Genomic DNA, 24,481 nt, shown 5'->3' on the forward strand with positions numbered 1-24,481 from the left:
AACCTCTCCCCTCCCCCCCCCCCCCCACCCGATTCCATCCATAAGGCTCAGCAGCTATGATGTGGGCATTATTTCTGGTGTCTTAACTACTCTAGAGAGTTGCCGCATGGTGGTGTCTTATGGGCCACCTCACATATAGCATCACGAGTAACATGTTCTATGACCTCATTTATGACCTTACTGATGACATCATTCAACCTTCTTTTGTACACATTACCCTGTAAGCTAGTATGGCATTGGAGGCCTGAAAGTAAGTACAAAATAACTCTGAATAATATAAACCATCATGAATACAATCAAAGACACAACTCCCTTAGATGTAGCAAGTATGTGTTATTGACCCTATATCGTGCACTTCACAAGTAGCCTAGTTCACATTAACAGTCAACCACAGATATATGGGAAACCCTTATTGCACACAGTGTTCATTATGAATATAAATGTTCAGAGAAAGCCAACTTCCTCAAAATACTCAATGTTTGTTTCAAAATGAATCCCCTACTACAGATAACTTTTATCTGTATCAAACCCCCCATAGTCACCGAGCCTACTTCCGAAATTAAGTTTATATGAGTAGAAAAGTGGGTACTGTAAACAGTGTTTATTCTACAGAGAGAGTTCACTCTGTACTGCACTGTTTGCCTACAGTGAAACTCTCGTGAGAAATACACCATAGGGGATTCAAAAGTATCTACTAAGAACCGTGTGCAACATTTGTCAAAAAAGACCCTATTCACTTAGAAAACCCAAGGTCTAAAGATGCTAAAGACTATACTACCTGCAGCCTTCATGAAATGAAAAAGGTATTTAATAAAGCGCACTGTGACCAAGCGGCATACGGTGATGAAAACTTTACAGATAGTCCATCGTCTGAAGCAAAAGAAGGAATATGTGCACAGGTTAGTACCTGGTGCACAGTCTTCTATCTTATGTAGAAATTGACATGCTAAGGCAATTTTGTCTAATAATTCAAGGCTGCTTACAATTCTTAGTTTCTACTGCACAGAATCTTTGCCCTGTTGAAATATTTTTCTGTAGAAGCAAAAAACCTGTGTGGAACATACTGGACAGTGGACACAAGTAGTCTACTGTAACCAGCACACAGACTTATTCTTCAATACAAAGATTTATAACGTGTTTAATAGCTCTACACACCTATGATGCATTAGAAGCACGTGTTTTGTAGGGACTTGCACCCTTTAGCTGGACATGGGCTGTATAAAATTGGGTATTAAAGTAATATGGTAGCTACCAGACACAATTTAAACTATACAACTAGCACACTCATTAGATGTCATCCGTGATATCATAAAACATGTCACAAGTGATGTAATATGTGAGGTTATAAGCAGTGAATGGTGGGGTGAAAGTTATAGTTTAAAAAACAAATACACTAGCCTTGTTGTCACTAACATTCACCTTACTATAACGTTACTTTAACCTTTTTTCTTTTCCAGTGAATATCTAGGTATTTTTAACGTAAAGGAATATTTCATCACTCGTGAAGCCAAACCTCCCACTGTGTACGCCACAGGGTGATGTCATATGCGAGGTCCTAAGCAGTGCATGGCAGGGGCGCAAATTATAGTTAGTGATGCAACTATAACTGGTGAATTTCTGTGTTTTTGTATTTTTTGTTGTATTTTTTGTCAAAAACGTTAATGTTGTCAATGATAAATTCACCTAACTATAACGTTACTTTAATCCTGGTTTTTCAGTGAGTGTATGTTTATATAAGTATGAGTGAGTGTGTGTGCATATATATGTTCAATGGCATGTGTGGCTGTAGACACGTATGCTCTGCTTACTTCTGACATCTAGTGTTGGTTCTGGAACTGTGCAAGTTGGTTATTGTTCTAAGAAGTCTTTCGAGTCAAATGAATGAGTGACGCCTCCTCTCTGTGATATTGTGCATGGGCACCGACTCCTTTATTAGATTGTTCTCTTTCTGCAGTTGGGTACGAATATGTGTGCCTCTGTTCCGTCTTTCGACTAAGTTTGGTACGATCCTTCGGTTCTTTAGTATCTTCGACTGTATTGTTTTCAATCGTGCCTTTTCACTTCTGTGCTGCTCTCAAATTTTGTCTGTTTGGTCTTTGACCGACTGCCCTTCAATGCGCCGCCAGTCTTGGGCCTACTCCTGCGCCTACTTGCTTCCATCAAAGATGCCTTTCCGATGGAACACACACCCTTCAGATATTGCTTGTGTTGTCACGTGAAATATCCGCATCTCATGACCAACTGTTGCCTTTCGCCTCACCATTGCGAGACTGAATGTGATTTGTGTAAGTCCTTTCAGTCCACGAAAACTCTACAGGATTGAAGAGCTTGTTGGTTGGAAATGTTTTGCAGAAGCTAAGATGACACCCCCAAAATTTTCAGGGAGGAGCACGCCCAAGAGGAATCCTCTTCAGAATAAAAAGAGGGGGCTTTCTCTGTTGATGAGTTCTCCAAGGTGGATATGGAGGAGAGTAGTCTTCCAACTGGCCAGTGTATGAATACTGTGGCCCCAGACTCTGCTCCAATGCCCAAGCAGGCCTCAAAACATTCACTTACAGTGATCACTGGGCCACCACTGCCTCTTGCCCATGGTCGGGTCCAAGACACTGTTTTGGGCACCACACCCTCGGGCCCCGTACTGAAAATTTATACCAAGGCCAAGCCTTAGCATCGACCTCTTCAGACCCAGAGTGACCTTCGGGTATGTGTCGGCAACCAATCACATCTACCTTATTGCAGAGCAAAAACTCTGTTTCCACACCGAAAGCCTCTAAGCCTTCATCGGCCCCCATGTCTCCAGTCGAGCCCATTTGAAAAGAAAATGAACATTCACCAAAGCAAAATCCAAATCCAAGAAGGTACGAGGTGGGTACATGCTTCTCCACCACCAAAGAGGAACCTTCCCTTCTAACGGTTCCTAGACACTCGATTCCTCAAAAAAGGAAGATTAAAGATAAAGCCACCAGTCCAACACACTAGTGTCCTCCCCCCCCCACCACCTCCATCCCCTCCTACAGCTCCACTACCTGACCCACTTGATGCGTCACCTCCGAGGTGGCCAGGTACTGACTATGGGGGGCGGGGGGGAGGTTACAAGGGTCATTAGGGGATCCTGACCCATGGTTGCATATGTCACTGATCCCATTGCTCCCAATGATCCGGATCTATATCCTGCTCATCCCTCCCTTCCAGATGATTCCACTTCTTTCCAACAAGTTATTGCTAGAGCAGCAGCTTTCCATAATGTTCAGCTACACAAAAAGTCCCTAGAACAGGACTTTTTATTTGACACCTTCTCTTCCACACTCGGGGACACCCAGTATTTGCCCATGCTTCCCAGCATGATGAGACATCTGAGGACATTTGCAACGAGCCTGTCCGTGCCAAAGTTATTACTCCACATGTGGACAAAAAAAATAAGGCGGCTGCTTCAGACCCAATCTTTATCAGGAGTCAAGTTCTACCTGGCTCCATTGTTGTAGCTACTGCTCATAAGAGAGCTAACTGGCAGACTACTGGGGATACTCCACCTCCTGAAAATGAGTCCGCGAATAGATGCAGTTTGAAAAAGGGTCACCGCACAGGCAGCTAATCATTGGCACATTGCCAATTCACAAGCCCTTCTGGCCCTTAATGATAGAGCTCATTGAAATGAGTTGGAGGAACTCTTGCAGTACATTCCGAAGAAATACCAAAAAAGGGGACTACAAATTGTCTTCTGAATTGTCTCAGACCATTTGTAACTGGGCTCCTCACCACCACATTCATCTCTTGGCGGAATATCTGCCGGGAGCGCACAACGATTTTGCAGACCTGCTAAGCAGGATGTAGAAACAGACCCATAAGTGGGAACTCTACCCTCAAGTCGTTCTTCCCTACTTTCAAATGTGGGATTTTGTCAAATATACCTTTTCACTACAGCTGAAAACACAAAATGCCCAATCTTCGCCTCCAGGTACCCACACCCACTATCCAAGGGCAACGCACTCTGGTTGAGTCGGTCAGGAATATTTGCTTATGCTTTTCCACCTCTCCCTCTCATTCCATTTCTGGTTTGGAGACTCGGTCAAATATCTTTCACCATGGTCTTGTAGCTCCCACTTGGGCGCATCAGCCCTGGTGCACATCACTGCTAGATCTCTCAGTGGCTCTGCTCAAGAAGTTCCCAACAGGCTGGACCTTCTCACTCACAATCCAGGACAAATCCGACCCCAAAACTCACAATCTTGCAGTTTCGCTCCCGAAGTCTTAGAGTTTCGATATCTTAACTTACCACAAGAATGTATCAACTGTCTCAAGCACACAGACCCACAGCTAGATCCTGTTATGCTGCAAAATGGAAACGTTTTGTTTCCTACTGCCAAGCCAGACACTTTGATCCCATGAAAGCCACAGTGCAAGACATTATCTGCTACCTACTTCATTTGGAAAAGGCTAATTTAGCCTACACTTCCATTAGGTTACAACTTGCTGCAACAACTGCCTATCTCTAAAATAGGCAGCATCACCCACTATTCAAAATACCAGTCATTAAGGCGTTCATGGAAAGTCTTAAGAGGCATTCCTCCTCGGGTTACTCCAGCACCCTCTTGGAACCTTAACATTGTTCTGACCAGACTCCTGGGTCTCCCTTTGGAGCATCTTCACTCATGCTTCCTTCAATTTATTTCATGGAAAGTTATGTTATTAGTTGCCATTACCTCACTTGGGTGTGTTAGTGAGCTCCAGGCTTCAACCTTAAAAGAACCATTCTTCCAATTACATAGAGACAAGCTGGTTCTTCGTGCCAATCGTAAATATCTACCTATGGTAGTCTCTCAATTTAACCTTAGTCCATCTATTGAGCTCTCCATTTTATCTTCCTCACCCTGGTTCTGTTGCGGAAAGAGCTCTTCATACCCTAGATGTGAAAAGAGCGCTCCTGTTCTACATAGATATAACTAAAACTTTCAAGAAAGTAAACCAACTCATTGTAACCTTTTCTCCATCTCATAAAGGCAACCCAATATCCAAATCCAGCCAAGCCAGATGGATAGACAATTGTATTCAGACTTGCTACATTAAGGCCAAGAAACCTTTACCTGTTACTCCCAGAGCACATTTCACTTGTAAAAATGGGGCTACTATGGCCTTTCTAGGAAATATTCCCATAGCTGACATTGGTAAGGCAGCTACATGGTCAACACCACATACATTTAACAAACAGTATTGTTTAGATGTTTTCCCATGCCAACAAGTAGGTCAAACAGTGCTGCTTTTTCAAACTACTGCAACTCCCACAGGCTAGCCACCGCTTCTTAGGAAGGACTGCTTTACAGTCTATGCAGAGCACGTGTATCTACAGCCACCCAAGCCATCAAATGGATTATGTTACCCTGTAAGCATCTGTTCCTAGCATGGAGTGCTGTAGATTCACATGCGTCCTCCCAGGAGACCTGTGGCCGTTGTAGTTACATTACATACTTATGCGATACACTTACATTGTTCATAGATATTGCATTTCTTACACATTACTTACACCTCTTTTTCACCCGCCTGTGGAAAACAAATCTAACAAAGGAGTCCATACCCATGCGCAATATAACCGAAAGGAGTCATCACTCAGTCTCGTGTCTTGAAAGGCTTCTTTGAAGAAAAACCACTTGCACAACTCCGGACCCAACACTTGGAGACCGAAGTATGCAGAGCATGTGAATCTACAGCACCACATGCCACGAACAGATGCTTACAGGGTAAGTAACATAATATATATATTTGATGAAGGCAAACGCCGAAACGCGTCGTCTTCGATAGTTTTGGTGCACAATAAACACGCTGTGCAGTTTCCTGGTGTCATTTCATACATTTTCCAGTGGGGAAAGGAGTGAGCAAAGTGCAAAACATAGAGTGGCTGCTGCTGCCACTGGCGACACCAACGCCTTTTGGATTGGAGAACCGCCATAGCAGCGTCTTGAATATATATATATCCTTTTTTTTACCTACTGGCAGTTGCCAGTATGTAGTTAGAGTTAGGGCCTAGTTTCCATAGAAAAAGCGTTTTTTGCTTTGCCAATAACTTTGGTGCCGCTTGGTGAATCTTCAGAACCTATACTTTAGTCAGTTCGGCTGCTGTGTTGAAAGTATTTTGGGGTGATCTGTCAAGTGGGGCAGCGAAAAAGGGGGTGGGGGGTCCAAAAAACGTTTTCCCCATAGGTATTTTAAACACCGCTACAGCCCGAACTCCTGAACAAAATACACCAAATTTGCCAGAAAGCTACATGTTGGTCCAGGAAGGGTGCTCTTTGTGATTTGGTACAAATCTGTTCAGTAGTTTTAAAGATATTAAAGGGGGAAAAAATATAGATCTATAGGGACAAGGATCCGACCGTCCCAGTGCTGTGATCCGATTGGCTGCCAACACTTCAACCAGGAAGTTTCCAGTCATCTTGGAACTCAGAGTCCCACAAAAACGTTTAAAATAAAGATAAGGGGGCAGGGTAGGAATACCCTGATCCCCTAGAAGTGGTGGTCGGGTCCATGAGGGACTCCTCTGGGGAGTATAAACATATTTTTTCCAATGTGCCTCAAATTCACCGCCAATTTGGTTAAAAAAAAATAAGTGCAGTCTCCTGCACTTGTTTTCAAATGGGCCCCTTGGTGGGCCGTGTCCTAGGGGCATTTTAAAAAAAAAAAACGAGCTCTAATTTTGTTGATGTAGACCTATACAGTGTAGTGTGGAACAGTGAAGTGGTGTAGTATAGAGTAGAGGAATTATAGTGTGTAGTGAAGTTGAGTAGTTTAACGTGTAGTGGTGTTGAGTTGAGTCAAGTGGAGGAAAGTGTATAGAGTGCGATTGTGTGTGCTTGTATTATGATAAAATATAGTAATGTTATGTAGGAATATACGAATGAGAAATATAGGTAAGTTTTTAGCAATTTCTGTGTTACAGGAGGGTTGACTTTGATTTCCAGGAAAAGCAGGCCAGTTGGAAGGTGTTGGTGTGGTGAGATGATTGTTCTGAAAGTCAGATGCTTAGGAATATAACTTGAAATAACCTGGAAAGAATAGACAGCTGAAATGAGGCTTAAGGACGGTTTCATGGATAGCATTCAGATCAGGAAACCGCAGTAAAAAAAAACAGAAATTTCTAGTACATATTGTTAGAAAGTATTGCTTTCTCACTTACTGAGCCATCCCTGTCCAATAGTAATGGGGCAAGGTGAGTATTAGTAGGGCCTGGTATAAACAACCCCCTGACAACACAATAAATTAAAGACACAATGAAAGTCTTAACTACAGTACTGTAAACCACAGGGAGCAGTGCACAAGATGAGCTTCATTATTACATACCAAGAAATGCAAGGGTTTGGTGTCAGTAAGACACTACGTCTCCAGCTGAGCATCACACTAGCCACCCACCACAGATCTCCAACGAATGTTTGGTGCACTAATTTCACCAGCTATAACGATTACAGCCCCTATTGAACTGTCATGAGTATTGTTTTCCTGTGGCTAATGGTGGACTTTAACCAAATGGCAAACTGTTTGTGGACCAGGTGACCAAGCTAGTACCACAATAGGTCACACGTTTATGATTCTATAAACTTTGATCGAAGTCAGCTAAAGATCCTCACTGAGGGCTATTTAAATGGTAAAGACCAACTCTGTGGCTGGTTCTGGCCCAGATCCAAAAGGACCCATCTGCATTGTTTGTCACTGGAAAAGGCTGGAGCTTAGGTCATTTTTGTGGAACCCGCACATCACACTGCAGTGACATGCGTTCATCACGTTCACCCCCCATGCTACCTGCGAGCCATCTAGCGCTCACCTAGATTACTGTCCCCTTCCACAAACACACGGTGGTCAAGGAGGCATGATGTTATAATCTGTGCTTAATTCGTAAAAAATAAGTGCCAGGGCTCTCGTCAAGAGGCCACTGCAGCTTGCACCACACATTGCCCCTACCTATTCCACGCCCCAAAGCTATATGAAGAGCTTTGGTGGCAGGTAATAGTAATTTGTAATGTATAATGAATTATTAAATTACTGTTGTTGAGGTCATCTCTAAGTTAGCCAGCCAGCGCCACATTGTGGCAGACAGTCACAAGCTCGGAGTTGGCAACTAATTCTCAAATTAAGCACTGAGCTAGTAGAAGACAAGATGGATTAATTCAACAAAGGTACAATAAATCACACCAATATATAGATGCCACAAATAAATGTACACTAGAGTTAAGAAAATAATACAAAGGACGTGGGTTTAAAAAAATACTCTATTGACGTTTGCACAGTAGGAAGCAGATTGTTTTATAATTGTGCTTTGTAATATATGTTTTCTTTTGAGCAATCACTTTTCTTCGGAGATGTCAACAAATGCTACTATATCTCGAGCCCGAAGCACCACATTTCTTTTAGGTTCCAATGACAAACCATTATGTCTGCCTATGGTGTAAAATAGCAGTGTCCCAAGACCCGCCGAGGTGGGGAATTGAACCCTGGTCCCGGGCTAGACCTCTGCATCAGCGTCTGCCACTCTAACCATTGAGCCACACTTCTCCACAAGATTGCCATCACAGACCAGGAGCTGCATGTTAAGTACCGCTTTGTCTGTGAGAGCAATGCTAGCTCCTGCCAGAGGTGGGGATCCGGGTGGGGCTGTAGAGGCCTAGGTGCTCCCCCACAGAGGAGAAAAGAGCAGGAGGCAAAATAAAGGTCAGAAACAAGCAGAAAGAGACAAAATAAAGGTGTGAAACAAGCAGAAATTCGAAATAAAGGTCAGAAAGAGGAAAAATAAAGGACAAAAAAGGAGCAACAGGCAAAATAAAGGTCGGAAAATAGCAGAAAGAGGCAAATACAGGTCAGAAATGAATGAGCAGAAAGAGCTACTATAAAGGCTAGAAACAAGCTGAAAGAAGCACAATAGAGGTCCGTGACTAGCAGAATGAGTAAAAATAAAATCAGAAACGAGTAGAAAGGCAAACTAAAGGTGTGAAACGAGCAGAAAGAGGCTAAATAAAAGTCAAATGAGTAGTAAGGAAGGCAAAATAAAGGACAAAACAAGCAAAAAGAGGCAGAATAAAGGCCAGAAACTGGCAGAAAGAGGCAGTTACAGAACAAACTAGCAGAAAGAGGGAAAATAAAGGTCAGAAAGTAGCAGAAAAATGCAAAATAGAGATCAGCAACAAGATAAAATTGGCAAAATAGAAGTCAGAGGAGGCAAAATAGATATCAAAAACCAGCAGAAAGTAGCAAAATAGAGGTCACAAACTAGCAAACTAGCAGAAAAAGCAACATTTCAGTCAGAACAAGCCAAAAGAGGAAAAATAAAGGTCCAAAACAAGCTGAAGGAGGCAAAATAATGGTCCCAAAGTAGCAGTAAGAGGCAAAAGAGATTAGACGCAACCAGAAAGAGGCAAAATAGAGTTCAGCAACGAGTAGAAAGAGGCAGAATAAAGGTGAGAAAGTCCACCTTCCTGCCAAATTTGGTGTAATTCCATCCAGCGATTCGGGCTGCAGTCGTGTCTAAACATCCTATGGGAATTAACATGGGAAACACTGTGTTTTGACCCCGCTCCTTTTTCTTGGCCCCTGCTTGACGGATAACCCCAAAACTTTCCATGCACAACAAGATTTGCAAACAAAGCCAAAGATAACGCTTTTTCTTTAGGAACATGGTCCTAACTATAATTACCTACATACATGTGTGTATATATATACTATATATGCAGGGTCTGGAGTGCCTGATGTTTTTTCGGCTCGCCGATTCATTTTGGTGTGTGTGTGACACTGTGTGTGTGTGTGACACTGTGTGTGTGACTGTGTGTGTGACCGTGTGTGACCAAAGTGCCTCCTGTGGAAAGATCACTCGCCAGGTAAGTTCATTGCCACAATCTTTTATTGGAGGGCGCCAACAAGGAGAAAGCAAAGTATCACAGGAATTAGTCCATACTGCCGACGCGTTTCGTGACCTACTCACTTCTTCATGGGCAACGGACTTCTCAATGCGCAGGCACTGCAATTTAAGGCATCCATTTAAGATTCTAAACCACGGCCACTCCCGTGGCCTCTTGGTCTTTGTAGTGCCTGATATTTCTCAAGTGAGCAGCAGTGGCCTTGCAAATTGTGAATACTTCAAATCCACAGTGGGTAGTGGAACATGGCTCGAGTCCTTGCCAGCACGCTCATACCCCAACAAAACAGCTCCTGGCCCACTGCACTCTGTGCAGTCTTGCAGCAGCGCCAACCGACGCTGCAGCGTGGGAGCAGGTATGCCTTGGAGGACTGTAATGACAGCACAAGCATCAGTGCTCCTAACGCAACCCACTGTGGAGAATACATTTATTTTTAATGAAGATAGCATACGGCGCCTCACTGTAGGAAGATGACTGCACCACAATCTCCAGAAAGCCACGCGGGTGGCCAAGCCCACTGCGGCGGGGTGATTACTTGAAAAACTGGTGTAATTGAACATTGCCAAAATCTTGTCTTCATAATGCCGCAGCCCCTGAAGAAGTGTTTATTACATGAAACGCGTTGGGCAGGTGAATCAACTCTGCACGGCAGTACCTATGTTTGCAGTCTGTGTGTCCTTTGAAAATAAATGGCGACCTTTTGTTTTGATATATATATATATATTTCATACTCACTAAAAAACCAAAGGTTACAGTGACGTTCTAGTTAGATTCACATTTTACACACCCAAAACCACCGTGCCCTAAGGTAATTATAACTCGCGCCCCCACCTTGCACAGTTTTCTCATCAATAACTTAAGTGTAAATGTTGCAGTGATCTTATCAATGATGCAATAAATGTCATGAGTTATGTAATATGTAGGGTATTTAGCAATGCATGGCTAGGTCGTGAGTTATAGTTCTCTAAGAGCACGAGTTATAGTTACTTGAGATAACTAGAACTGCTGATTTTCTATGGTTTTGTGTGTTTAAAACCTGAACAGAACTCTAACGTCTCTGTAACCTTTGTTTTTTAGTGAATTTATGAGGTTTAAAAAAATCCTAATTTCCTAACTATAATGTCCTTGTAACCTTTGGGTTTTTCAGTGAATTTCTATGTGTTTTTTAATGCTATATCCGAATTATTATCAGGGCTTCTGCAATTATAAGGCAGGAGAAAGACAAATTATGCAGCAATGTTGATTAAATTATTTAGCAAAAAATGGCAAATTATTGAGCACATTTTGTAATACTATTACTTCATTATGTCATCATTGTTAAACTTAGTAATACTCTGTGAGCATTATTGCACCTCATTAGTACCAGTTTGAAATACAAATCTAGCAAAAGAGTAACCGAAAGGTGATCAGTCCAGCTTGGCAAAGGGCCTTCCCCTGCGCTGTAACACGTGTCATCGTCCTTTTAGTAACTTTTGAGCCATTTGATCTAGAAATACTTTTTTGGGTTAAACTCTTCAGACTATGCTGCAGAGGAGGGATTATGGGGCAAGTCGGCAAATCTATAATTATGTGAAAATCACATAATTCCAGTGGCCCTGTCTAAAAATGTCCCTGTAAGCTTGGTTTTTTTCATTGAATTTCTAAATTGTTTAATGTAGTTTCCTAACTATAATGTCCCTGCAAAGTGAGTGTGTGTGGTTGCGTGGATATATAGGTGGATGTGTGGTGGGTGTCAGTGCATGTTTGACTGGCTGAGTGGGGGGTATGGGTGAGTGAGTGCCTCTGTAGGTCTGAGAGTGAGTGTGAGTGGCTATATGAGTATGTAAGTGGGTGTATGAGTGGTTTTCTGGGACTCTGGGTGTGTGAGCGGTTGTGGGAGTGTGTAAGGTCATGTGAGGCTGGCTGTGTGGGCTTGTAAGTGAGCTTGTGGTTGCGTGGGTGTACACGTGGGAGGGTGGGGTGTGTGAATGGTTCTCTGAGTAGGTGTGTGAGTGGCTGTATGGAGGTGTGAGTGGAAGTATATTTTGTTAAGTCCGGATCTGTGGGTCCATAGTGGATTTATACAGGGGCACGGGCGGAGTGCTGTGGTAGATCCCCAGATCCTCGGGCTCCCCCCAGCCCCCCAAAAAAATGTTGGGACATTATTGTGCCTATGAGGGGTGCCTCAGACACCTCCACCAGTCCCAGGGGGGTCAGGATACCTCTGTCCTGACACTCCTTACATTCAATTTACACTTTATTCCCACCCCTATCCCCTGGGAACCATGTCTCAATTTGCAGAATGGCAGCCACAACTTTTCTATCCGGTTGTGGCCGGTATTGCTGTTGGCACGTGGATCTACAGATCCACTGCAGTGGATCCGTGTCTCTGGACATACATAAATCTTTTTTATTTATCAACTCCAAAACTACTGAACAAATTTACCCCAAATCACAACAAGCATTGGCAAAGCCAATAAGTCTCACAAATGAGATATGCTATGCGGATGTTCTGTTTTTTATCAGGGCATGCCATTTTGAATGATGAAATCGGAGCTCCCCTGACATTTTTACACCCAACCTTGTCTTTTTGTTCTCCACTTGGAAACAAATTGACACGATTAAACTTTAATTAATATTGATTTGGTGCTGCCACCCACCTGCTGACTGTCTATTCAAACTCCAGACCCCCAACTATTTACTCTGTTATACAATAACAAAAAGCAACTCATGGTCTCTACTTCATTGTTCAAACACGACAGACCGTGCACAAGTCTGGGCTGAGAAGGATGGTAGCTTAAGTTTCCTCATAGTTAGAGATACTGAATTCTACAGTGTTGGAAATGGGGGTTGCCCACGTCTCAAAGGGGGTAGCATGGCATCAAGCGGGCAGGCCAAACTTCGAGGACATGTGAAGCATTCACGCAGTACCCACAGACGACACACCAATCACACCACAAAAGAGTCACGACACCACCTTTGGTTGGAAAAGAATAAGTTTAGTGTTATCTCCAACCTGCAAGGTAAAAAGAAATAGAATAGTGGTAGTCACAACAAGGCGCCAACTGGCGCCAGAGCCAAGTACATCATGGGGAATTATTTACATGGGACAAAAGGGATGAGTCCATAAGTCCATGCTGCAAGGAAAAAGGGATGGTTAAATAAACATTAGCCCTGGAGCCAATCTGGCGGGGCCAACTCAGGCTCTCATCCTTAGGGGGTTGTAAATGCAGAATACCACATTAGCATAGGTATATATATCATGCACAATCACACCAACCCACCCCTGTGAAAGAAAACATCAGGGCTTCATAGTACCTCTTAAATAGGAGCACCTGTAATAAAAGGTACAATCACCTGCACGGAGGCACAAAAACATGCAATTAACAATTAGATAGGAAAGTGGCCTCACGATAAACGTTTAACCAATAACCTAAGAGCCAGGCCTAACCTCAGGGACCATCTGGCAACAGGTAACTATGGCATTTCATCAGGCATGTCACCGGCTAGGTGTATCAAACATCGGGCGGAACATACATCGCCTAGCATTATCATCAGGTAGGGCCGTGACTCATAGATAAGGAACACCTGTACAGAAACGGGTAGGCTCCCTCTACCATCAACCTAGGGCAACCCTCCTCGGGGCATACTTATAGAAGTGGGAGGTCAGGCCTAAAACACTTCAGGGAAAATTAGGCAACAAGCAAGAAAATGTGCATTTCATTAGGCATATCACCTGGCTATGCGTATCAACATTTCCCTGGGGTCAGATAACCTTTCTTTATGCTAGGGTGCTCATTTCCCTAATCAGGAAGAACATTTCCTTGGACATTAGATGAGGGCATAACATTCCTTTCCATGGAAAACAATTTCCTTAAATGCAACCACTTTTCCACATGGAACACCTTTCAGTAGCCGCAGCATTAAGAGGGAATTACTCTTCCCTTGTCCAGGAGCAGACCCCTTTCAGAAGTCAGGCCACATTCACCTAGTGCCTTTGCAGTCCCATTACAGATGTCCCACACGGGATCAGTCCGGGCCACCACTGAGGTATCTGGGGCCAACAGGGCCCAATCCCAGTTTCCAACAGGGGGGGGGGGGCGCCGAGCACCGACCTTGTGCCGCGTTGCCCTATTCACCCCCCTACACAGTTCAATAGAGGCCCCACTCACCGGCCTCTGGCAGTCCTGCAGGCGTCCCCCAGATTTCGAAGGGGAGGGGCCAGGCACCGGCAATGTGCTTCGGGGCCCCCTCCGTGCTCTGTCAGCCAGTCGCAACACTTGCGCACTCCTGGCACTGGCGGAGGCAGGGTGGCTCCAGTCTCCCGGGGTCTTCCTCACTTCAATGCCGGCCCCTCGTCTGAGAGGGGGCCGGTCAGGGGAGGCCTGCGCAGCTCTGGCGCTCTTCTCGGGGGCCTCCCTGCTGTTCACCCGGCCAAGCGCGGATCTCCACAGCGGAGGGGGGCAGGCACCGACAATGTGCCTCGATGCCCCCTCCTCTCCCCGACAACCGGTGCTTCACCTGGGTTCCCCCCTTCCTCACGGGGACCCAGGGCTACAGGACGCTTCTCCTCTCGGGCTGCCGGACGGCAACCAATCCCTGCGCGGCCTTCAGGTCACGGCCGCGCAGGCCAATCCGCTCGCGGTGATGGCGGGGGCGGGCCGATGACGCGGTCAGGCCCCCGTCACGTGATGCAGGACACAGCGGCCTCAGGGCCTAGCGCGGCCCTCTTTCCACCTCGGCGGCCCCCCTCCTGACACCGGGGGTCGCTGCAACGATGCGCTGGCGAGCGGGGAACGGTCTCCTCACGATGCCGGGTTGCGGCGGTGATTCCGGTGGCACAAGGGGTAGGCTCCCTTTTTATTAATTATTTATTTAGCGACAGCGCGATGACGCGAGGGTAGGCTCCTCCCAGTATGATTCTCCTCAGGAGAATAGCGCTATTCACAGCGCACTGCTTGTTCAGCAGTCCAGGGGCAGGTTGACTGAGGCAGGTTAGTGAGGCACAGTTCCTCGGGGGCACTATCCTCCCAGTCCAGCGCTTCCACAGGGGCCGCAACTTCCCAGTTCAACGCTTAAGGCAATGCAGCAGCAGCACTTCCAAAGGGGGCCACAGCTTCCTGGGGGCACCAACCTCCCCAAACAGCGTCTGACAGGCGCACCTCACAGAGGGGGGCGAATAGTTCCACAGCCAGCCCCAGGGGCACACTCCTCACCTCCTGGGGGGGTTCAAGCCCACAGCATTCCTCCTCATGGGGGCACCTCTTTCCTTCAGCGCTGGCGTAGTTCAAGGTCCCACAGCGTCAGTGTCCTGGGTAGGGGCCCTCCCTTGTCAGGGGCCCATGGGGACAGTAGCAGGGGGGGTTTATAGGGGTGCAGGGCCCAGCTCACAGGCCCATGTGGCGGTAGCACCTCACAGCAGGTCCCCTCTCTTCTTTGTCCCTGCGCTGACTGACTCTCTGGTGACACTTCTCCCTATTTATACCCTCCTCCCAGGCAGTGCCAGGACCTTCTAGAATGTTGGCACATCTAGCCTAAACTGGTTCTAGGGGAGGGGGTGAGCACCCTGGGTGCCAGGCTTTCCCTCCAAAAGCTAGGGGTAGCTGGGTAATATTATCTAGACCGCTGACCTATGTCAGTCCAGTGGCAAAACCCATGGCCATGGCATCCATTTTAAAAGCAATACATTTCAGTCAGGTGCAGTTTTAAAATGGGGGTGCAGTTTTAAAATGGGGGATTTTACAAGTGCTCACATTATGTCAGGTAATAACATTTTTCAAAAGATGTCTCACACCACTCATGGCCTATACAGGTTTAATCCCATGGGGGAGACAATCTAGATGAGGGGGTCAAAAGCGAAAAATTTTGGGGGGAAAAGGCCAAGTCCAACACGACTCCCCCCCAGCCAAAAGCCAGGGTAGACATATCAATGCCTTGATGGGCTTCCCTGCTTGGGGCGGAAAAAGGTGGACGCAGGCCTGCAACTACAGGAGCACCTGCAGTCTCTCCTCCACTCTGGAACCCGATGGTTCTCTTTCGCAACCCTCCCTTCACCAACAAAACCACCCCACTGGTGTTCCCTAGTGGGATGTTTCTCCTTCCTAGAGTGGGAGGCTCTAGCCTCAGGCTTGTAATTCTCTTGGACCACTCTCTTCTCTCCAAACTGCCACTGGTCCACCCACCTGGGGTCTACACCCTCAGACTGACCAGCCCTTAGGGGCGAGGCTCTCCTCCCCCTACTTCTCCTCCTAGGGTTCCTCCATCTCCTACGCTGGGGGACACCCTCACACAACTCTCTCCCCAACCTGGAGCCAAAACCCACAGGCTGAACTGGTGACAGGGGCGAGTCCTCCCTCTCCCTGCACCCCCTCCCAGAGTCCTGCACCCTCCCAACTGGAGTAGTACCCCTGGGAGTCACTTCCGGGGGGACCCTGGTTACAGAGGTCCCTCCCACCAGGGCAGGCAAACCCTGTCCCTGGCCACCCAACCCAGGATCTGCGCCCTGTGGCTGAGCTGGTGACAGAGAAGAGACCTTCCTCCCTCTGCACCCCCTCCCAGAGTTCCGCACCCTCCCACTGGGAGTAGTACCCCTAGGAGTCAAATTGGTAGGGACCTGAATTACAGGTACCCCACCCTCCAGGTCAGGCAACCCCTTAACCTGGAACCCCAGTCCAGGATCTAAACCCTGTGACTGGTCAAACCCCCGAACCACTGGAGCTCCAATTAATGATGCTCCGGGTCCTCCTGACATGAGGGGATCCTTTCCACGAGAAGGCACACCGGGACAGCCTAGACTCCCAACCTGGGGTTCCCTAAAAGAACTCTCCAGTCCCTGTGACTGCAGTTGGGGCATCTCGGGACACCTCCCCGTCTCACTCCCTCCTTTAGATGGGATGTGAGGCCCTACAACCCGCCCACTATCCTGGGACCTAGCTGGGCTTCTCACCTCTCCCGCCACGCTGGGTCGGAAGATCCCTGCACCTCTCCTTTCTGGATCACTCCCCAATGTCTTCCCAGACGCTCTGGCACTTACCCAGAGGTCTGCCTCCCGTGCAAGTTCCCTGGGGTCTGAGAACCCGCACTGCAACAGATGGTGACGCAGTCTTGGGACACAACTCCTTAGCATGTGCTCCCGGATAACGGCATGGCACAGCCCTTCCCAATCCTCCACTGCTCTCCTCACCACCCAATCCTCCAGTACAGTCCAACACTCCTCCTCGAACTCTCCCCAGGACTGATGGAACAGCTTTCCCCTGCCCCTAAACACTAACCCGTCCTCCTCTTCCGGGGAATCAGGCACAGTCTCTTGGGTTTCGGGAGTGGGACTCCTTGCACTGGACCTACACTCGCTGCCACCACTGGATCCCACCCTCTCCGGTGAATCCAGACTCCTAAAACCACTCTCAGGGGACAACCTACCCACCTGAGCTGATCTCTCTCTGGCGAAGGCCCTCTCCGCCTCCGCCATCCTCTCCTGCGCTAGGACTTTTTCAGTCTCTAGTCGCTGCTCTTCTACCCTCAGCTGCGCTAAGCCCTCGGCATGCCTGAGCTTTGCCAGCGCCAGCTGATACTCCCTTTCCTCCCTCCTATCTACCCACTCTTCTGGGGACAGGGAAAGGGATGGGGCAGTGCCCCCGGGACTGGACCCAGTGCGAGACTCCCTATCTTCGGTGTCCTCCACAGCTACTGGCGTCTCTGCCCTGCTAGACTCTTCCTCCTCCTCATCGGAGCAACTACCTCCCTGGGTTCTGGATGGGGAGCCCTCACTCTGGTCTCTAACCCACTGACCCTTCAACACTTCGGGGGGGTAGTCAGACAAGTCCCCATTAACCTCTAAGGCCTCTCCCCTCTTGAGGGCCTCATAGAGAAACAAATTCCTCCTAATGTTCCCTACTGGGGGTATCCCTCTCTCCAGGAGGAAGTCTATCACCTCCTGTTCGGTGTACTCCATCAGTTCCACTTCCTGGTAAATCAACCCCATCGTGGCGAGATACACCCGGGACACACCCTCCCAGTGGAACAAGGGGACACAATTGTCAAACACTTTCAGGAGGAAGCAACAATAATCCCCACAACAAGGCTCGGATTACCTCCAAAGCTCTATTTGCAGTGTAACCCGTGGCCGCTGTGGTACTGCGCAAACACAAGTCCTATCCCACCGCTCTGCCACCAAATGTTGGAAATGGGGGTTGCCCACGTCTCAAAGGGGGTAGCATGGCATCAAGCGGGCAGGCCAAACTTCGAGGACATGTGAAGCATTCACGCAGTACCCACAGACGACACACCAATCACACCACAAAAGAGTCACGACACCACCTTTGGTTGGAAAAGAATAAGTTTAGTGTTATCTCCAACCTGCAAGGTAAAAAGAAATAGAATAGTGGTAGTCACAACAAGGCGCCAACTGGCGCCAGAGCCAAGTACATCATGGGGAATTATTTACATGGGACAAAAGGGATGAGTCCATAAGTCCATGCTGCAAGGAAAAAGGGATGGTTAAATAAACATTAGCCCTGGAGCCAATCTGGCGGGGCCAACTCAGGCTCTCATCCTTAGGGGGTTGTAAATGCAGAATACCACATTAGCATAGGTATATATATCATGCACAATCACACCAACCCACCCCTGTGAAAGAAAACATCAGGGCTTCATAGTACCTCTTAAATAGGAGCACCTGTAATAAAAGGTACAATCACCTGCACGGAGGCACAAAAACATGCAATTAACAATTAGATAGGAAAGTGGCCTCACGATAAACGTTTAACCAATAACCTAAGAGCCAGGCCTAACCTCAGGGACCATCTGGCAACAGGTAACTATGGCATTTCATCAGGCATGTCACCGGCTAGGTGTATCAAACATCGGGCGGAACATACATCGCCTAGCATTATCATCAGGTAGGGCCGTGACTCATAGATAAGGAACACCTGTACAGAAACGGGTAGGCTCCCTCTACCATCAACCTAGGGCAACCCTCCTCGGGGCATACTTATAGAAGTGGGAGGTCAGGCCTAAAACACTTCAGGGAAAATTAGGCAACAAGCAAGAAAATGTGCATTTCATTAGGCATATCACCTGGCTATGCGTATCAACATTTCCCTGGGGTCAGATAACCTTTCTTTATGCTAGGGTGCTCATTTCCCTAATCAGGAAGAACATTTCCTTGGACATTAGATGAGGGCATAACATTCCTTTCCATGGAAAACAATTTCCTTAAATGCAACCACTTTTCCACATGGAACACCTTTCAGTAGCCGCAGCATTAAGAGGGAATTACTCTTCCCTTGTCCAGGAGCAGACCCCTTTCAGAAGTCAGGCCACATTCACCTAGTGCCTTTGCAGTCCCATTACAGATGTCCCACACGGGATCAGTCCGGGCCACCACTGAGGTATCTGGGGCCAACAGGGCCCAATCCCAGTTTCCAACAGGGGGGGGGGGCGCCGAGCACCGACCTTGTGCCGCGTTGCCCTATTCACCCCCCTACACAGTTCAATAGAGGCCCCACTCACCGGCCTCTGGCAGTCCTGCAGGCGTCCCCCAGATTTCGAAGGGGAGGGGCCAGGCACCGGCAATGTGCTTCGGGGCCCCCTCCGTGCTCTGTCAGCCAGTCGCAACACTTGCGCACTCCTGGCACTGGCGGAGGCAGGGTGGCTCCAGTCTCCCGGGGTCTTCCTCACTTCAATGCCGGCCCCTCGTCTGAGAGGGGGCCGGTCAGGGGAGGCCTGCGCAGCTCTGGCGCTCTTCTCGGGGGCCTCCCTGCTGTTCACCCGGCCAAGCGCGGATCTCCACAGCGGAGGGGGGCAGGCACCGACAATGTGCCTCGATGCCCCCTCCTCTCCCCGACAACCGGTGCTTCACCTGGGTTCCCCCCTTCCTCACGGGGACCCAGGGCTACAGGACGCTTCTCCTCTCGGGCTGCCGGACGGCAACCAATCCCTGCGCGGCCTTCAGGTCACGGCCGCGCAGGCCAATCCGCTCGCGGTGATGGCGGGGGCGGGCCGATGACGCGGTCAGGCCCCCGTCACGTGATGCAGGACACAGCGGCCTCAGGGCCTAGCGCGGCCCTCTTTCCACCTCGGCGGCCCCCCTCCTGACACCGGGGGTCGCTGCAACGATGCGCTGGCGAGCGGGGAACGGTCTCCTCACGATGCCGGGTTGCGGCGGTGATTCCGGTGGCACAAGGGGTAGGCTCCCTTTTTATTAATTATTTATTTAGCGACAGCGCGATGACGCGAGGGTAGGCTCCTCCCAGTATGATTCTCCTCAGGAGAATAGCGCTATTCACAGCGCACTGCTTGTTCAGCAGTCCAGGGGCAGGTTGACTGAGGCAGGTTAGTGAGGCACAGTTCCTCGGGGGCACTATCCTCCCAGTCCAGCGCTTCCACAGGGGCCGCAACTTCCCAGTTCAACGCTTAAGGCAATGCAGCAGCAGCACTTCCAAAGGGGGCCACAGCTTCCTGGGGGCACCAACCTCCCCAAACAGCGTCTGACAGGCGCACCTCACAGAGGGGGGCGAATAGTTCCACAGCCAGCCCCAGGGGCACACTCCTCACCTCCTGGGGGGGTTCAAGCCCACAGCATTCCTCCTCATGGGGGCACCTCTTTCCTTCAGCGCTGGCGTAGTTCAAGGTCCCACAGCGTCAGTGTCCTGGGTAGGGGCCCTCCCTTGTCAGGGGCCCATGGGGACAGTAGCAGGGGGGGTTTATAGGGGTGCAGGGCCCAGCTCACAGGCCCATGTGGCGGTAGCACCTCACAGCAGGTCCCCTCTCTTCTTTGTCCCTGCGCTGACTGACTCTCTGGTGACACTTCTCCCTATTTATACCCTCCTCCCAGGCAGTGCCAGGACCTTCTAGAATGTTGGCACATCTAGCCTAAACTGGTTCTAGGGGAGGGGGTGAGCACCCTGGGTGCCAGGCTTTCCCTCCAAAAGCTAGGGGTAGCTGGGTAATATTATCTAGACCGCTGACCTATGTCAGTCCAGTGGCAAAACCCATGGCCATGGCATCCATTTTAAAAGCAATACATTTCAGTCAGGTGCAGTTTTAAAATGGGGGTGCAGTTTTAAAATGGGGGATTTTACAAGTGCTCACATTATGTCAGGTAATAACATTTTTCAAAAGATGTCTCACACCACTCATGGCCTATACAGGTTTAATCCCATGGGGGAGACAATCTAGATGAGGGGGTCAAAAGCGAAAAATTTTGGGGGGAAAAGGCCAAGTCCAACATACAGTAACAATTTTTTTCATCATCTAGGACCAGATACAAGGAGACGGGAACCATTTGCTCTATATGCTATACCCCAGAAGTAGATAAGCACCATAATGCTTTTGAAACATTATATTGTGCACATTTTCCATATTATTTATGTATTTGCAGCATGTATTTTTTCCGATTCCAGTTTGCATTAAGAATGTCTACTTATTTTTTAGTAATATAACACTGCTAATGTATGTTGCATTGGGGACTTAAGGCAGGTCCACAATATATTTAAAACTATTGCCTTTCACTTCTTTGAAATAGTTTAAGAAATATTTTTTTCCATCTAGACCAAGATTGAAAAACGTGGATAGAAGCAGTGCGCAGCATCTGGAAGTTACCGTTGGTGATCTGACGGTCATTATTACAGACTTTAAAGAGAAAACCAAGTCAACCCCTGCCTCCAGTGCAACATCTGCAGATCAACACAGTCAAAGTGGTTCTAGCTCTGACAACACAGAGAGGGGGATGTCTAGGTCCTCTTCACCCAGAGGAGAAGGTTCATCGATAAATGGAGAATCCCATTAGTCACATCTTCAGCTTCGTTGGTCTCTTCCGTCGTAACATGCAAATCCTCATTTTCTGCCAACAATTACCACATTTTCATGAGAAAATATTCATGTCCATGATTGGTATGTTTATTGGAACATCATAGTTCTGTGCTTAAACTTTGCAGCGGTACGAGATGCAGGTTTCAGGTGCAGCAGTTTGTAGTTATACACTTTGAATTGCAGTTGGCAGAGACTTTATAAAAAAAAAATAAGACTTTTTTTCAGTTCTAAAAGTCTTTACACTTCAAGGTGCCATGAAAATGTGGTTGAATATTCATTATGCAGTGTTATTGGTAAGTCCATTCTCACTTTTAGTTTAGTGGGTTCTAACACCAAGTCATTGGATTCACAGCTATTGGCATGTACTGAATTAAACATTTTATAACATAGTTAAAAACTGCCTAAATATGTATTATTTGAGAATTGTGAAAAATAGTTATATGTATACAAGTCATAGATCAACTTTAATCGACTGTTTAAGCAACAGAGGTTTAGTAATGGTCATCTTTAATACACCTGCTGGTACTTGGTGTGTTTAAATAGGAAACAATGCATTTGTACAAACTTTTGCCAATGTTGTTCAACCCATTTTATTAGATAACACTTGCTCTGTATTATTTTGCTGGCTTTATCAGGCTGTTACTTACCCATTAATTTGATGTGATGTTTACAGAAAAAGAAATAGTACACCTGAAAGAATTGATTGTTGTACAGCTTTAAAATATTAATGAAGACACTAATTTACACTGACTCTACAACATTATATACCGTTCTGCCCAAATAATGACAACTGATCCAAACAAATTCAAATGCATCCAAGTCTGTCACCTCTTTGGTAGGTGGTCCGGGTAGTAAAAGTGGACCTTTGACAGAATTCTGTAGTATGAACTTGTATTTCATAATACTTTTTACTGTCTATTTGTGAAAAGTGTTTGTTTCAGAATGCATGTATTGACTTAAGTTTCATTTGTACATATGTGTGAAATGTTGGCTAGGAGTTGGGGTTGGGTAAAGCTAGTAGTATTGTCCGTTATTTTTAAACATGTTAATCATTTTTAAATGGTCCTTACACAAAAGCAAAAAAGGGCAGAATTCCTTGAAATCATGCCTTTTAACATCTGTGTCCTCCAGTAAATGGCAGACATTTATTCTTTTAACAGTTACTTATTACAGAACCAAACCTATTTCCAGATCCACATAGAATTCTGTAAAATGACCAATAAAATATTTTTATGAATACAGATTTTGCATTTTTGCTTTGAATATTTGACCAGTACACTGGGTTAATTTGTCGAATAAAATGGTTTTATATCTCCCTTACCAAAAAGGACTTTGCATCACCTGTCGAACAGCTATAATGATTAGCTGATTCTCGTAGAAATGTATATTGATGTTCAAAGTCGGAACTTTTCAGCACAATGGTATTATTTTTTCAGAACCAAATGACGAAATACATTAAAAAATTCTCTTACGAGACTTAACTTCTTACTTTAAACAAATGTATTTACCTTATTCTTAGTGTTGACTAAAATTTCATAAAGTGCTTTTTGGAAATGCTTGAGCTGCCTTTATCCTACCCTTGAGTGTTATGTGCATCCACCATTATAATTTTTCATAGTAACAGAACTGGAAACCGCTTTTCAAACTTCTACTCAGCTGGTACCCCATGTGTACGTGTACCGCAGGAAGTCATTCCCTATTGTGTTTGGATCAGAGTTATCAAATCATGCCAGCTCTATCTGTGCTACCGTCAAGAAGTATTAACTCTAATTGATTGTTACTTAAGTAGAGCATAGAGGATCAAACCTGACATGAGATTCCGGATTTGATTTTGGCAGTCAAAAACCAAGATTTAAGGTCCTGAGCTTGTGATCCGCTCTAATTTACAATTCTTGAAATCCTTTCTGCTAGGTAATGAGTCATTTAATCCGGATATTATTTATTTATACTCCCTCTCCCTCTTATGTGATACTGGTTTGTGACATTTGTTGGTAGTAATCTAGAAGAGGGTGAGAGCCCAAACGTTTTCCCAATATTCCACTACGACATTGCTTGTACATTTATGGAATAGCTGGTTTCGTGCTAGTCATGTAACGATTTCTGGGGCATACTTTCTATCTGAAAACTATACTGCATCATGGAGTTGGTTCTTGCTCCATATCTGGATATTGCTGCCACAGCTGGCCATTGCATCATGGGGAGGAACATGCCTCCTCTTGGGAGACCAGACTCAAGCATGTTGCTCTGTGTGAGGTAGAGCAAACCTTGCCATCTGCATGTTAGGACAGGCCTCTTTCTTATCTGGTTATTGGTGGGTACACCAGAGACTGATCCATCTCTTTATATGGACACCTCTTAAGTGACATATTTGTTTTTTATATAAACTTTTATTGGAATTTCTTACAATAAACATAGCATCCTAGAGCATGACGGAACATAACAATTTGGATGTTGGTTGTAGCTCAGGGCATGGTAGTGAGCTCTGAAGGTTCAGAACAATGGCACTAGGCTGCTCAGCCTGAGGCAATCTCTCGGGGGCAGGGCTTGTGATTTGGCAGAGGGGGAGTGGAAATAGAATTAATATTGGATAGCCCAATAATCTCCTACATGTGGGGCTGTGAATGCTCCAATAGGATCTAGACTAATGAGGGGCTGGTGTGGTGAGGTGACCTTATGGAGGTAAGGGGGAGCCTCAGGGTGTCAGGCAGGTAGGGGTGTGTTAATGGTATCCAACTAATGAGCAGAGCAACCTCCTTGTCCCGAGGGGTGGGCCCTAGTAGTCTTCCGTAGTTATTAGGATT

The 24,481-nt window shown here is 46.7% G+C and overlaps 1 protein-coding gene across 2 annotated transcripts in view; it reads left to right on the top strand.

The window, feature by feature from the left end:
* The window catches only part of YAF2 (YY1 associated factor 2), a 186,737-nt gene extending 163,814 nt beyond the window's left edge, over positions 1–22,923 (top strand). For both annotated transcript variants that reach the window (XM_078674298.1, XM_078674300.1), the window contains one exon: positions 21,420–22,923. In XM_078674298.1, the coding sequence (XP_078530424.1) occupies positions 21,420–21,657 (238 nt within the window). In that variant the 3' untranslated portion in view covers positions 21,658–22,923. The remainder of the gene's footprint in view (positions 1–21,419) is intronic.
* The last annotated feature ends 1,558 nt before the right edge of the window (positions 22,924–24,481 follow it).

Source organism: Lissotriton helveticus, chromosome 1_1, assembly GCF_964261635.1.
Source record: "Lissotriton helveticus chromosome 1_1, aLisHel1.1, whole genome shotgun sequence".
NCBI lineage: Eukaryota > Metazoa > Chordata > Amphibia > Caudata > Salamandridae > Lissotriton > Lissotriton helveticus.